Source organism: Macaca fascicularis, chromosome 9 (genome assembly GCF_037993035.2).
Source record: "Macaca fascicularis isolate 582-1 chromosome 9, T2T-MFA8v1.1".
Taxonomy (NCBI): domain Eukaryota; kingdom Metazoa; phylum Chordata; class Mammalia; order Primates; family Cercopithecidae; genus Macaca; species Macaca fascicularis.
The window spans coordinates 130516469-130530313 of record NC_088383.1 but is presented as its reverse complement, the minus strand read 5'-3'; the positions used below and the strand labels follow the sequence as shown (position 1 = coordinate 130530313).

General features: G+C 44.4%; 1 protein-coding gene across 24 annotated transcripts in view; it reads left to right on the top strand.

Annotated features, from left to right (window-relative positions):
* FGFR2 (fibroblast growth factor receptor 2) overlaps positions 1-13845 on the top strand; it is a 123229-nt gene that overhangs the window by 74363 nt on the left and 35021 nt on the right. For 11 of the 24 annotated variants that reach the window (XM_065521508.2, XM_065521505.2, XM_065521496.2 and 8 more), the window contains 3 exons: positions 5345-5535; positions 6657-6804; positions 10190-10393. In XM_065521508.2, coding sequence (XP_065377580.1) covers positions 5345-5535; positions 6657-6804; positions 10190-10393 — 543 coding nt within the window. Of the gene's footprint in view, positions 1-5315; positions 5536-6656; positions 6805-8026; positions 8172-10189; positions 10394-13845 lie in introns of those variants that run through there. The other 13 variants (XM_045361658.3, XM_045361653.3, XM_045361648.3 and 10 more) reach the window with 4 other exon arrangements.

Here is a 13845-nt window from a genome sequence, read left to right as displayed (position 1 = left end):
ACAGAGCCCATCCTGATATTTAAATTCTTAGCAGCTGGGCTTTCTGCTTTAGCGGAGTGGACACTTGAAAAAAGGGGGCGAGACCAAGAGTGAGAGCGAGAACGCTGGGAGAGAATGTATTTTTTTTAAAGCACTTCAGCCTGTGTTTACTACGCGTTTATTTGGTGGAACCTCATTCCAGCAGTGCAGCCAACTGTCCCGGCAGCAGTGGCCGCACCCTTTGGACTGCTTTCCATTCCGTCTTAATGTGGAATTCACACAGGCACCTTCCAATCACGCTTTTGAAGGTTCTCATCTTGTTCCAGGTCCGCGCACCGTGTGTTTGCGACCTGCTGAACTCAGAACGTCTATTCTTATATGTGTGTATATATGTAATTAAAATTGCAGTAAAGAAACAGAGGAGCTACTCATCAGCCTATTTTCCATGTGTTTATCTCACTCCCTTTGTAAAAAGGAAAATCTGTTTTATATAATATCTGAGAGTTAAACATGCTAGAAGAGAACCTTGCCTAAAACTGTAAATCCTTCCTGTCCTTCCTGGTGGAGAAGATATGATTTTTGCTATCACATAGTAGAAGAGATGAACTAGCACCGGGCTTTAGTCTGTCACCCAGAGATAATTCATCAGTGAATTCTTTTTATATCAGCTTGTTGCAAAAAAAGTTGCAAACTTGAGGGGTTTGGTTTGCCCAGGGACTGGGGAGGTTCCTGGTGAGGAGAACACATGAGCTCTTGGGGTCATGATCCCCTTTGTCTCTGCCATAGTACCCACTGGGCCAGGCCACAAAGGGGGCCCCCACTCTGCCCAGCCTGCATCCTCGTCCACCATCTGCACCCTGCCGTCACCTCGGTTTTTCAGAAGTTAGGACAGGAGTCCAGGCGCTGTCATCTACTTACTGCTCACTGTTCCTGAGGTTCTTATGGATTCCGAGAGGTGGTGGATGGCTGAAGGGTTCGAGAGGAGGAGCGCAGGGTTCGGCAGATGCTGGCATCCTGGGCCCTTTTCCAAGACGTCCAGGCCTCCTTCTCCGACTTGTTTAAGGGCAGAGAATAAGGTTGCAAAGGAAATCAAAGCCTGATGTGGAGAAATGAAACATGAGACCTACTGACTTTTTAAAAACATTTTAAATAACATTCTCTAAGGTTTCATTTTATACCGAAGGCAGCTGTAATAAGTTTGGAAGACAGTGTAAGGTTTCTATTACAGCGCAATCCTGCTTGCAGTTTTTCAACCAGAAGTGAGAAAGGGCGGAGGGGGAGTGGAGGTGGTTAAGAGGTTATTTTGTATAAGGTGAGAAAATTTGAAAAGATGAATTCAAGACTGCAAGCGTGTAACATTTGGTATGCTGTCATTTGCAAATGCAATAACATTAAGCCATTGCAAACTTGGGGGGTGTGTGTGTGTGTGTGTGTGTGTGTGTGTGTGTGTGTACATAGTCGGGATAGCATTGGAATAACTTAATAACTGGAGCTCAGCAGCACTTTGACCACAAGGAAAACAAGACTGCAGCTCTGTAGTGGGCCCTGCCAGTGTTGCCCCAGTGACTAAATTCTCTGTCGAAGCCTGGCGCAGGCCAGAGATGTCAGGCGGTATGAAAGCACTCATTGTTCACAAGGCATCATTATTTGGTACTGCGTACACAATGTTTGCTTGTGAAACGATTTATTAGAAACAAGTATGTTTAAGAAAGAGGACTTGGTTTGAAACTCAGTTGATCTGGCTTATGACATTTAAGATTTTATTACCTTTGTTTCTAAGAATAGATATGTAGGCCCACTGTAAATATTTATCTTAAAACGCACCCACACTACACACACATGCATGTGCAAGTACAGAACTGGAAAACGGAGCCAGGGCATGAATTGATACCCAAAGTTCACATTTCTGTGTGAAGGAGTAAACCTTCTTACTATTTGCTAGGTGCATAGGAGCATAGTTTGTGACCTTGGCTGGCAGGATCTAGCCCAGAGGACGGCTTCCCCTAATGCTGTGAAGTCTCTTGGTAGGAGGCTTGGTGAGGAGAGAAGAGTGTGTGTCTGTTCGTGCGTGGACTTAGCTCTGTCCTTCCCACATGGATGAGGCCAGCTGAGATTAAACCAGACCTTGGTCGCTGCCTGCTGTGGACATGTCCCTGGGATGTCCAGCCAGCTGCCAGGCGTGACCAGGAGGCTTGCTGGGGCCCATCCCTGGGTCAGCGTACGAGCCAGAGAGCAAGGGTTTCACGTGACGTTTGAAGGGACCCAGCTTTGAAATTTTCTGCCCACAAACACCACAAGTCTTAACTTCTGGTTCTTTGCTAAGCCTACATGGGCAATATAGGAGCAAATGAATGATTTCTTTGTGGCTCCAATATCCTTATCTTTATAATGTGAAAACATAGGATGTCTGTAAAGTGATGGGAGATTCTGGAATGAAATGTGCTAAGGGTAACCACTAGCACTTTTTCTTTCTTTTTAAAGACCAGCAACAGGCTTATGCAGTAAAATCAATTTGCACATGGTCTGGCTCTTGTCCAACAAATTCCACTAGATGATATTTTAATCTGAAAGGCCCAATACAGGAAGATGTAGATATCTATCGTTCTAATTTGCTGTTTCCAGCCCAGTGCACGGGGATTCTCAGGTACAGTACAGAAACCTCCTTGGTGTGCTGAGCTGGCTGGGTTCTCCTCATTTCCCTCAGTTGTTTTTAACAATGGCGGTTAGGGTAGTGGTACCCACACATAGGGGAGGAAGAGAGGGAGGAGGCTGGTAAGTGCAGGCCTGTCGGGATGGAGTTGTGTTCTTGAATGGACACATGATTGTGTTTTGTGTGGCTTTTGACAGATCTGTGTAGGAAGGTTCCAGTAAGTTCGTATGACAAGATCAGGTAGTAGTGTGGTGGTCTGGTGGTTATTTAATTCTTTTTATTTTATTTTATTGTTGCAAGAATGCTAAGCATGAGAACTACCATCTCAACTAAGTTTTTTTTTTTCTTTTCTTTTTAAAGACAGGGTCTCACTTTATTGTCCAGGCTGGAGTGCAATGGCATGATCGTGGCTCACTGCAGCCTCAACTTCCCAGGCTCAAGCCACTCTCTCACCTCAGTCCCAAGTACCTGGGACTACAGGCATGCACCACCATGCCTGGCTAAGTTTTTTATTATTTGTAGAGATAGGGGTCTTGCTATGTTGCCCAGGCTGGTCTCACACTCCTGACCTCAAGCAATCCTTCTGCCTCGGCCTCCAAAGTGCTGGGATTGTGCTCAAAGGCATGAGCCACTGCGCCTGGTCTTCAGCTAAGTTTTAAGTGTACAATATGCTGTTGACTATAGGCACGATGCTGTGCAGCAGATCTCTAGAGCTTGTTCATCTTGTTTGACTGAAACTTTATGTCCCTTGATTGCAACTCACCATTTCCTTCCCTATCCCAGCCCCTGGCAACCACTGTTCCACTCTTTTATTTTATGAATGTGATGAATTTAGATACCTCATATCAGTAGAGTCATGCAGTATCTGTCTTTCTGTGACTGTCCTGTTTCAGTTAGCATCATGGCTTCCATGATGTCACATATTGCACCATTTCCTTCTTCATGACTGAATAGTATTCCGTTGTGTATATAGCCACGTTGTAAAAATTAATCCTTTGGCAGACACTTAGATTGATTCCATTTCTTGGCTATTGTTAATGGTGCTGCAATGAATATAGGAGTGCAGATCCTGATTTCAGTTCTTTTAGATAAATAGAGAAGTGGGATTACAAGATCTTAGGGTAGTTCTGTTTTTAATTTTTTGAGGAACCTCCATATTGTTTTCCATGGTGGCAGCATCATTTTATATTCCCGTCAACAGTGTGCGGGGGTTCCAGTGTCTCCACATCCTTGCCGACTCTTGTCTTTTTTTTTTCTTTCCTCCCATCCTGACAGGCGTCATGTGATAGCCCCTTGTGGTTTTGATTTGCATTTCTCTAATGATTAGTGACATTGAGAAACTTTTCACCCACCTAGTGGCCATTTGTGTCTTGGAGAAATGCATAGTTAAGTCCTTAGGCCATTTTTCCATGGGTGTTACTTAACACTTGAGGAGCCTCGTGTGTGGTTGCTAGCACACCTTGGCTTGATTGTCTCTGCAAAAGTTCTGCAGAGACCACCTCTTAGCTGGAGAGAAGCCTTTCCAGACATAAAATGAGAGGGCGTATTCTTTGTTGAGAACGTGTTCTCGAGGTACAGAGAGGCAACACAGGGGAAGCTAGGAAGTAATTTGGGGACACTGTCTCTGCTCTTTTATAGGGCAGACTAAAACATAGCCAGAAGTTGGAAACCAGCATCTCCTTATGTTTCATTCAGTGTCATATTGGAATAAGCTAGGAAACATCTACTTGTGCATTTAGTACCTGGCATAGAGTAACACCTGATATTCATCAAAGAGCTAGATGGGTGAATAAAGAATGAATGAATGGAGTGAATTCCACAATAAAGAGATGAATCCCATTATTAATCAAATCTGTTCATAACTTTGGGCTTTAGGTTTTAGTTTAATTTTTAAAACAAAGGTTGGAAGTCTTCTCAGAGCATCTTAGAAATGTATTCGAGCTGAGCGTGGTGGCTCACAGTCTGTAATCCCAGCAATTCGGGAGGCTGAGGCGGGTGGATCGCTTGAGCGTAGGAGTTTGAGACCAGCCTGGGCAACATGATGAAATCTTGTCTCTACAAAAAATTTGAAAATCAGCTGCGCGTGGTGGTGGGTGCCTGTAGTCCCAGCTACTCAGGAGGCTGAGATTGGAGAATCACCTGAGCCTGGGAGGCCGAGGTTGCAGTGAGCTGTGATTATGCCACTGCACTCTAGCCTGGGCAATGAAGTGAGACCCCGTCTCAGAAAAGTAAAAAAAGATGTATTGGGAGACACGTGCCTATCGAAACCATTTTTGGTATTCAGAGTGTCCTTAAAGTTAGTCTTGTCATTTGCCTGTGATGTTAAGTTTGTGGTTGAGGTGAGTCTTTGAGATGATCTCAAATAGGATAAGTGAAGAAGCATCCCCTCCCCTACCATTTGTCACTTGGATTGTCAAAGTAGAATCTCTTCCCTTATTCATCAGGTGGCCATGGACAGCCAATAACCTGGGATGTAATAAGTTCTTTTCGAGATTTTCTAAATAAGTGTTCTTTGTACAAGGGTCGCGCTCCAGCAGTCTCCTTTGAAGTTGCTTCTGTTATTCATGGGGCCATGGTGTTATTTCAAAGGCGTCAGCCAGCAGGCTTGAGGCTTTTCTGGCATGAGTTCACTGACAGGCCTCTGGACAACATAGCTTATTTATTGGTCTCTCCTTCTCCCATCCCCGCTCCTCCTTTCTTCCCTCTCTCCACCAGAGCGATCGCCTCACCGGCCCATCCTCCAAGCCGGACTGCCGGCAAATGCCTCCACAGTGGTTGGAGGAGACGTAGAGTTTGTCTGCAAGGTTTACAGTGATGCCCAGCCCCACATCCAGTGGATCAAGCACGTGGAAAAGAACGGCAGTAAATACGGGCCCGACGGGCTGCCCTACCTCAAGGTTCTCAAGGTGAGGACTTTCTGAATCTAAAGGTACCCACAACTGGGGTCTCCTTCATGGGTCTGGCCACAGGTTCTTTGATTTCCTGTTGGAGTTGAGAGAGGATGATTCTCTGTTTTGACTAGCCAGCAGAGAGTGTGCTAAGGAATTAACAGATCATTATGCTTGCTAGTAAAATTTCAGAAGGGAACTATAGAGTAGGGGAAGAACTACTAAACTTGGAGAGAGAATAGTTCAGCTATTTATCAGCCCTGAGATCACAGACATTTAGGCTTAGCTGCACATCTCTAAAAGTAGAGATCATGATACTGTCTCCCCAATAGGGCGGTTGTGCAGAATAAATGGGAGGGAGTGGATGGAAAGAGCTTTGTAGGCTCAAGCCATTGTGCCAATGTTGATTGTTACTCTGATGTTGTTTTCTATTAATAGGACGTTAGGATTCAATTTTAGTAGCCACCTTTTAGAAACAATTTGGATTTTTTTTAAAAACAAACAAACAAACCCCTGACCTTTGAAATCCATTCACAGGTGATTTAGACAATAAACCCTAGGTCATGTTTCTGCACCAGTGAAATGTTGAACAAGGAAAATATCTTTCCCTCCTTATTTCTTGTTTGCAAGCCCCCATTTTCATAGCATCTGCCTCTTTTTTAGATCTAGAATTTGCTCTTCAGGAGGCTAAGGACAGGGGTAGCTAAACCTGTACAGCTGGCTCTTAGCTCCTTGCCTACCACGCCTCCCATGTCTAGTTGCTCATAGAGAATGAATGTCCTTAAGAACATTCTTCCAGTAGAACCATAGGTGACCCAAGTAAGAACTTTCAGCCAATGAGGTGTTCTCACCAGCTAACAATTCCGAGGATCAAAGGCAATGGAAAAAGATGACCAACCTGGGGACCCACCCGACCTATCCAGTTAACTATCGGTCACACCCTCCTGCCCTTCTCTCCACCAGGTCTCTCCATTGTCCACCACTGGACTGATTTTGTTCTTTCAAAACCCACAGCCCTTTAATGCCGCTGTTTAGATGTAATGGAGTTTGTTTTCTTGCGGTGTGTTGGTGGTGGGACCATAGACAGTGCTAAGACCTTCCTGGTTGGCCGTTATATTGTTCTCCTGTGTCTGTTCTAGCACTCGGGGATAAATAGTTCCAATGCAGAAGTGCTGGCTCTGTTCAATGTGACCGAGGCGGATGCTGGGGAATATATATGTAAGGTCTCCAATTATATAGGGCAGGCCAACCAGTCTGCCTGGCTCACTGTCCTGCCAAAACAGCAAGGTAACAATGCTTTCATTTTTGTCTTTTTTTTAAAAAGAAAGCTGGATATAGAAGCTGAAAAGACTTGGTGCTTTGGGAGACTGCAGGCAGCTTATAGGATAACTCTTGCGGCCTTGGTATATTTATAATAATCTTTCTTCGGTGATGCAGCTGGTATGGTGCCAGTAGCCATGGAAAAATGCCCACAACGTTCAAAGTGCTTGTTCCAATTTCTTCTAGAGATTAGCCTCCACGCCCACCCAGTTTTTAAGTTGCTCCTTCTGGTTGGTCTTGTTTAGGCTGCACGTTTCCCATCATTACTGCACATTAACACCATTTAAAACACACACCTCCATGCCTGTTTAATACGGGGCATTTGAGTATCAGCAGAGTTTGTCTCCTTCTACTGTAAGTTTTGGGGAAATATTGGCATGATGCAATTTGTTCAACAAAGCCTAATTTCTTTGGTTGCATACCTGATCCTGATGAGATGCTATTCTTGACCTTGTTGCACCAAATTTGAGGGGAGTTCGTCTTACTGAATGAATGTCCTACTGGCCGCTACTAAAGGCGAAAGGTTGACTTTTTAAGTTTGTCATGACTCACATTCAAATATTTATTAATAAAAAGAAAAAAAGCCCAGTTTTTTTGGTTACCAAGATGATGCTTGCTTCCATTTCTTTTTGTCAATGCTATGTAAGGCAAGATGGTTTTGCAGAAGTAAAAATAACCAGAGCCTGGTAACCAAGACAACCTTCCACCCCGATTGGTTCCCACAGGGCCAGGAGGATGGGTAAGGTGTCCATCTGAGCTTATGTGCAGTGTACTGTCTTAAAACACAGCAGTTTAGATAGAACTACCCTTTCCTCTTGGTGGGAGTCTGCAGCCAACAGGACCAGAACCAGCTTGGCCTTCTGGGCACCATACTTTTGGAAAACCACCCCTAAATGCAAACCAAAGCACAGGCCAAGAGAACGGACCTCTGTGGGTTGATTTTTTCCATGCATTTGTTTGCGTGCATGTCTAGGAGGTGAAGCCGGTGTGGTGACGGGCCTGTGGAGGTGAGCTGGTCAGTGTTGCTCCGTGTCTCTCGGTTGTGGGCTTTGTGGATGGGCTGCAGTCGGAATCTCCCAGTGGCCAGCACCCCCTGAAGCCCCCGGTGCGACGCCTTGTGGTTCCACAGCCCCCTCCACAATCATTCCTGTGTCGTCTAGCCTTTTCTCTTGCTTCCCTTGTTTTCTAGGCCGCCGGTGTTAACACCACGGACAAAGAGATTGAGGTTCTCTATATTCGGAATGTAACTTTTGAGGACGCTGGGGAATATACGTGCTTGGCGGGTAATTCTATTGGGATATCCTTTCACTCTGCATGGTTGACAGTTCTGCCAGGTATATACTGCTCTTTCTCTCTGGGTTTTTTCCCCTTTTCTTGGTTGATTGCTATAAAATTAACACAGCTTCTGTTATCAGAAATGGCCCCTTTTATCCTTGCATAAAGATATAAAAAATGTTAAAAATTATCCCTCAGGGATAAGAAAACTGCCTTGGAAATTCACACACAGTGAGATCCCACACTCACATTTATGATCAAGGGAAATTTCACCCTTAAAACCTGAAGGGATCTCATATTTTTAGTGAGTCATTGAGCCAATGTATAAATTAGCCCATCCCCCTTTCTCTTAAGGAAGAAGTTGAAATTACTTTGTAAAATTCAAAGTAATTTATTCTCACTTCAAATTCCATTTTGCTAAAATCTTGTGTGTGTTTTTATTGCTTTCATCCCACTTTGTATTTTTAACGAGATGTAAATAGAGGGGTGTGTATGGAGCAGCGTGGGGAGCAGCACCTCTGAATGTCAGGTGCACAGAAGCAGTGCGTTACCTACCTTGGGGATCGGTGGCTTGCTGCATGTTGCGATAGAATGGACTTTCAGTTTGCTCTCATTGCAAAGCATGCTCCTGCCATCTTGGGCTTGATGTTATTTCTGCCTCACAGAGAAATAAACATCACTGCAGCCCTGTTGCCTAAACATTGCTGCTGTCTGAATCTTTAACCAACATCTCTATTCTAGTGAAACTTTCTTGATATTAAACACTGTCCTCTCTGATGCATCTGCCTCTTTGTCCTTTCCTTTGTGAAACTGCAGAGACTGCGGTTTGCTAGCTTATGATGTTCCACTCCAGTTATTAATTCCTTGTTTTTAGAGTACAGTGCCTACCTGCATGCTTATTTTACATCTAGTAAAAATCAAATAGATTGTTTCATTTTTGTGCTGTTGCTGCTGAGAATTTGGACTATCTTGCAAGCATTTTTCTGATTAAAATATATAAGCTTTCGATAATACCATTGCATCCGTTTTTCCTTTTGTTGCGAATCTGCTCTGTGAATATTTGCTTTGAAACAAAGGGACCTCTCTTACGTGGAAACTTGCTTTTATTTGCAGTACTGCATTCTGTGGTGCCTAACTGGCACTTCTTAACCCGTTTGCCTGACAGTGCTAGCACTTAACTAAGAATGCAGTTTGAGAGAAACACTGTTTGGAAATACACTGCTTGTAGATGGATCATCGAGGACTAGGAAGAAGGCAGACATTGGAAGTAATTATATGTATACTCACACATAATACCTTTATGTTTTTTCTTTAAGAGAAAAACTGTAGTGACATAACGGTATAACCAGATATGTATAAACTTAAAAGGTTATTAAGGAATATTATAAGCTTTATGTGTTATGGATCTAATGGTACTATATTATAAGCAATTCAGTCTGTGTATTTAATGCATTGGTTTGTTTATGGACTAGATGGTATTAAGGAATTCACCAAAACTTTTTCGGGCCAGCCTACTAGATGAACATCAGTTTCATATGGAATTGTGTTCATCTGGGTTAAATTATCCTGTGGAGTCTTCCTTTGGAAGAGCCTACCCATGTAAGACTGAAGCGTTGTCACTGTCTCCTTAGAAACAAAAGTGGGCGTCATTGATATTTCAGAACTTTGTATTTGGTTTGCATTCACAGACCATCATGAAAGATAATCCTCTCACTGCGGGTACAGTTGGTCATCCTCCACTCAAATGTCTAACAGAATGTGGCCTCATAGCCTGCCCTGTGCAACTGGGTGTCAGCCACTCACTGGACTGCGGATGCCCACTGAGGCTAGAGACAGTGACTGCCCGGGTCCTGGTGGTCAAATGATGAACCCCCTGGTTATTCATTTTCATTTGGGAGGGGCACTTGGCAGACCTATGGCCCATGCCATTCTGCAGGATTGAGTTTTTGGGAAACCCACCTTGCCTTGAGAATGGTCATCACCTTTTGGTTCCTTTGGTTGTGCTATGATGCATCAGTCTCGTGTGCTAACTCTGTGGCCTGCTTATCTGTTCCTCCTCCTGTGATCTGCAATTTAGCTCCTGGAAGAGAAAAGGAGATTACAGCTTCCCCAGACTACCTGGAGATAGCCATTTACTGCATAGGGGTCTTCTTAATCGCCTGTATGGTGGTAACAGTCATCCTGTGCCGAATGAAGAACACGACCAAGAAGCCAGACTTTAGCAGCCAGCCGGCTGTGCACAAGCTGACCAAGCGCATCCCCCTGCGGAGACAGGTAACAGAAAGTAGATAAAGAGTTTAAAGAAATTTACTCCTCCCCCATGACCCAGCCAGCTTGTGGATCTTTTGCTCTGTTTTGATGCCATCGACTTCTGTGAGCTTCCATGTGCGAGTGATTCTGGTGTGATGCTTGGCGGTCACCCAGTTAGTGTTTGGAGCTTGGAGAGTCTAGTCATAGTGCGTCGCTTGGATCAATGGGGTCCAGTTCCAAGGGCAAGAAAGGACAATAGTGTCAGAATCAGAAAACTAGCCGGGCGCGGTGGCTCAAGCCTGTAATCCCAGCACTTTGGGAGGCCAAGACGGGCGGACCACGAGGTCAGGAGATCGAGACCATCCTGGCTAACACGGTGAAAACCCGTCTCTACTAAAAAATACAAAAAAAACTAGCCGGGCGAGGTGGCAGGCGCCTGTAGACCCAGCTACTCGAAGGCTGAGGCAGGAGAATGGCGTAAACCCGGGAGGCGGAGCTTGCAGTGAGCTGAGATCCGGCCACTGCACTCCAGCCTGGGCGACAGAGCGAGACTCCGTCTCAAAAAAAAAAAAAAAAAAAAAAAATCAGAAAACTAATTAGCAGGACTGGAAATAACTGGAGGCAAATACCCCTGTGTGTGTTTGATCAGACTCAAGTACAGCGGTCTCTCCAAAGCCTTAGCCACATTGGTCTCCTGTGATCTAATACCTTTTTTAAGATAAGCATGAACATTCGCTTGGGACTTATGCCACTAGTAGGAAAGAGACTCTAAGTTCTCTGACTTATTTTTTAAAGTCAAGATCAGAATCTTATGCCCTGGGGGTGCGTCTGGACTGTTTGATTTAAACTGGTGCACAATAACTTTCTACACTGAATTTTGGCTTAACCTCTTTGCAACTTACAATATAATTGTATGCATCTATTATGTCTCATTGTTAGTAGTTCACAGGTGTGGCGGTGATTTACTGGTAGAATATTTGTAAGGAACCAGCAACAGATTGTTTTTAACCCCCAACTTGGTCTTTGGTGGTTGCTTTTTGCTTGTGTGCCTCCTGATTGGTTTAGTTTTGCTCTGGGGGAGATGGGGCAAGATGGAGCCTCTGCTGTAAACCAAAGCCCTGCATAGGTAGGTGGGACAGGAAATGCTTCAGCTGTTTTCTGTTTGTTCACAGAGATGGAAGCGGAAGGCAGATGTAGATGTAGAATGTTTACAAAAGCATTTGAAACTTGGTTGTGATAAAGGTTATTTTGAAATAGCAAGTAAAACAGCAAACTCATTGGCTGTATTTCAGTGTGTATTTTAGTAAAATTTACGGGGTACTTGTTAAAATTTCAGATTCCTTTGTCTCAGCCCCAGAGATTCTTGTTTAGTCATCTTGGAAAGGGCCAGGAATCTGCATTTTATTACAAGCCCTTTGGTGATTTTAGAATGCACTTTGAGAAACTCCAGGTTAATCCCAGGCATGGCTCTCCAGGGACTTTAGGTAGGAATGACATTTTCTGGACAAGGCATTAGGAAGGATTAGGAACCAGTTGGTCAGCAGTGGTTTTGGCATGGGTCTGGCTGTTCACAACCCAGCTCCAGACTCCCGGCTGAATGGGTCCTTGTTAACTTCTCTGAAGCCATGTTGCAAGCAGGTCTGTCTTTGTGGAGGCGGAGGATAGAATTTAAAGTGTGTGTCAAGTGTAGGCGAATGACCAAATTGTGTTAAGAGCATGGAAAAAAGGGGCCTATTGGGTCACTTCTGCCACCAAGAACGCTGTTGTCATTTTGAGTGACATGATTATCTTTCTTGGGGCCAGGAGAGCAAAGATGGGGCCAGCTGGCCAGCCAGTTTCTAGGGGAGTCCAGTCCTGAGATAACTCTTACATGGTTTCTATTATTTTTTTTTCTAATAGGGAAAAATGCTAACTTCTGGAGGCAGCTTGTAATTTGGCATAGCTAGGCCACTGCCCCGTAATTATCTCATCATCTTTTTTTCTGCAACTGTTACAATGCTTTTCTTTTTACTTAATATAAAAGGGTAAGATGCCCTTAAAATCCCCCTGACTCAGCCACAGTCATTGTGTTTTCTTTCCCCAGTGTCAGGTGGCTTTTCATCACTGTCCATCTAAGAATACGGTTTGAGGAAAATAATATTTGGAAATGCACTACTTGTAGATGGATCCTTGAGGACTAAGAAGAGGGCAGACATTGGAAGTTGACATAAGAATGTTCTAAATTAAGTAATTATATGTATACTCACATGCAATGCCATTTATATTTTTTCTTTAAGAGAATTCAGCCTGGCCGGGCGTGATGGCTCATGCCTGTAATCCCAGCACTTTGGGAGGCTGAGGCGGGTGGATCACCCAAGGTCATGAGTTCAAGATCATCCAGCCTGACTAGCATGGTGAAACCTCGTCTCTATTAAAAATTCACAAATTAGCTGGGTGTGGTTGTGCGTGCCTGTAGTCCCAGCTACTTGGGAGGCTGAGGCGGGAGAATCGCTTGAACCCAGGAGGTGGAGGTTGCAGTGAGCCAAGATTACGCCATTGCACTCCAGCCTGGGCAACAAGAGTGAAACTCTGTCTTAAAAAAAAAAAAAAGAGAGAGAGAGGATTCAGCCTAAGTTGGTCCTTTTTCGTATCCTCCCTGTGTTACCAGAGGGAACATCAGAGTACCTTCCTCTTTTTCTTCCCTCCTTCCTTTTATTGAGTCATCATAATTTACTAAGTGCTGGGTATAAACCAGGTTACATGTAAGACACAGCCTGTCACATTCACCAGTGGTTCCCAGGTTATTTGGTGGTAAATGCCTGTAATCCTAGCTCCACAGGAGGCTGAGGTGTGAGGATCCTTTGAATCCAGGAGTTCAAGACCAGTCTGAGCAACACAGCGAGACCCCAACTCCAAAAACCAAAACAAACAAACAAACAAAAACCCAAAGTGGAAACAAAAGAAAAGAAAATGTAATAGTAGGGCCAAGGAGTATAACAGAAGCAGAGAAAATGGGGCAAATGCCGGTTCCCTGGAAAAATACATCTGCGTGAGATTAATTTATTTGGGGGAATGTTGACACACCTCAGCTCCTTCCACATGTCCAGGTGGGGTACATTATTGGATCTTCACAAGCAATGTTTCATCAGTAAGCATGGCCGCTTTGGTAGAGAAAGAGATGCTTATCGAGTATCTGGATCAAAGAGGGTTATTGGACTGGAGCTGGAATGAAAAGCCCCAGAAAGGCCTGCAGATATGTTGATGACAGAGCAAATACCACAGGGATGCCAAGCATGCCTTTACCTGGCGACAGGTGAGCCTCTAATCAGATGTGTCAAGGATGGGTTGTTTCTAGGCATTTATGAGGCCACTTTTTATTCTGTGTTGGCCAGCCTCTTCTAGGAGACGGGGATCACTACGTGTCTGCATGGCCCTGACTCTTTCCCTTTCCAACACCCATACACACAGCATCTCACTCACGGCCCTCAGTCCATCCTTGTTCTC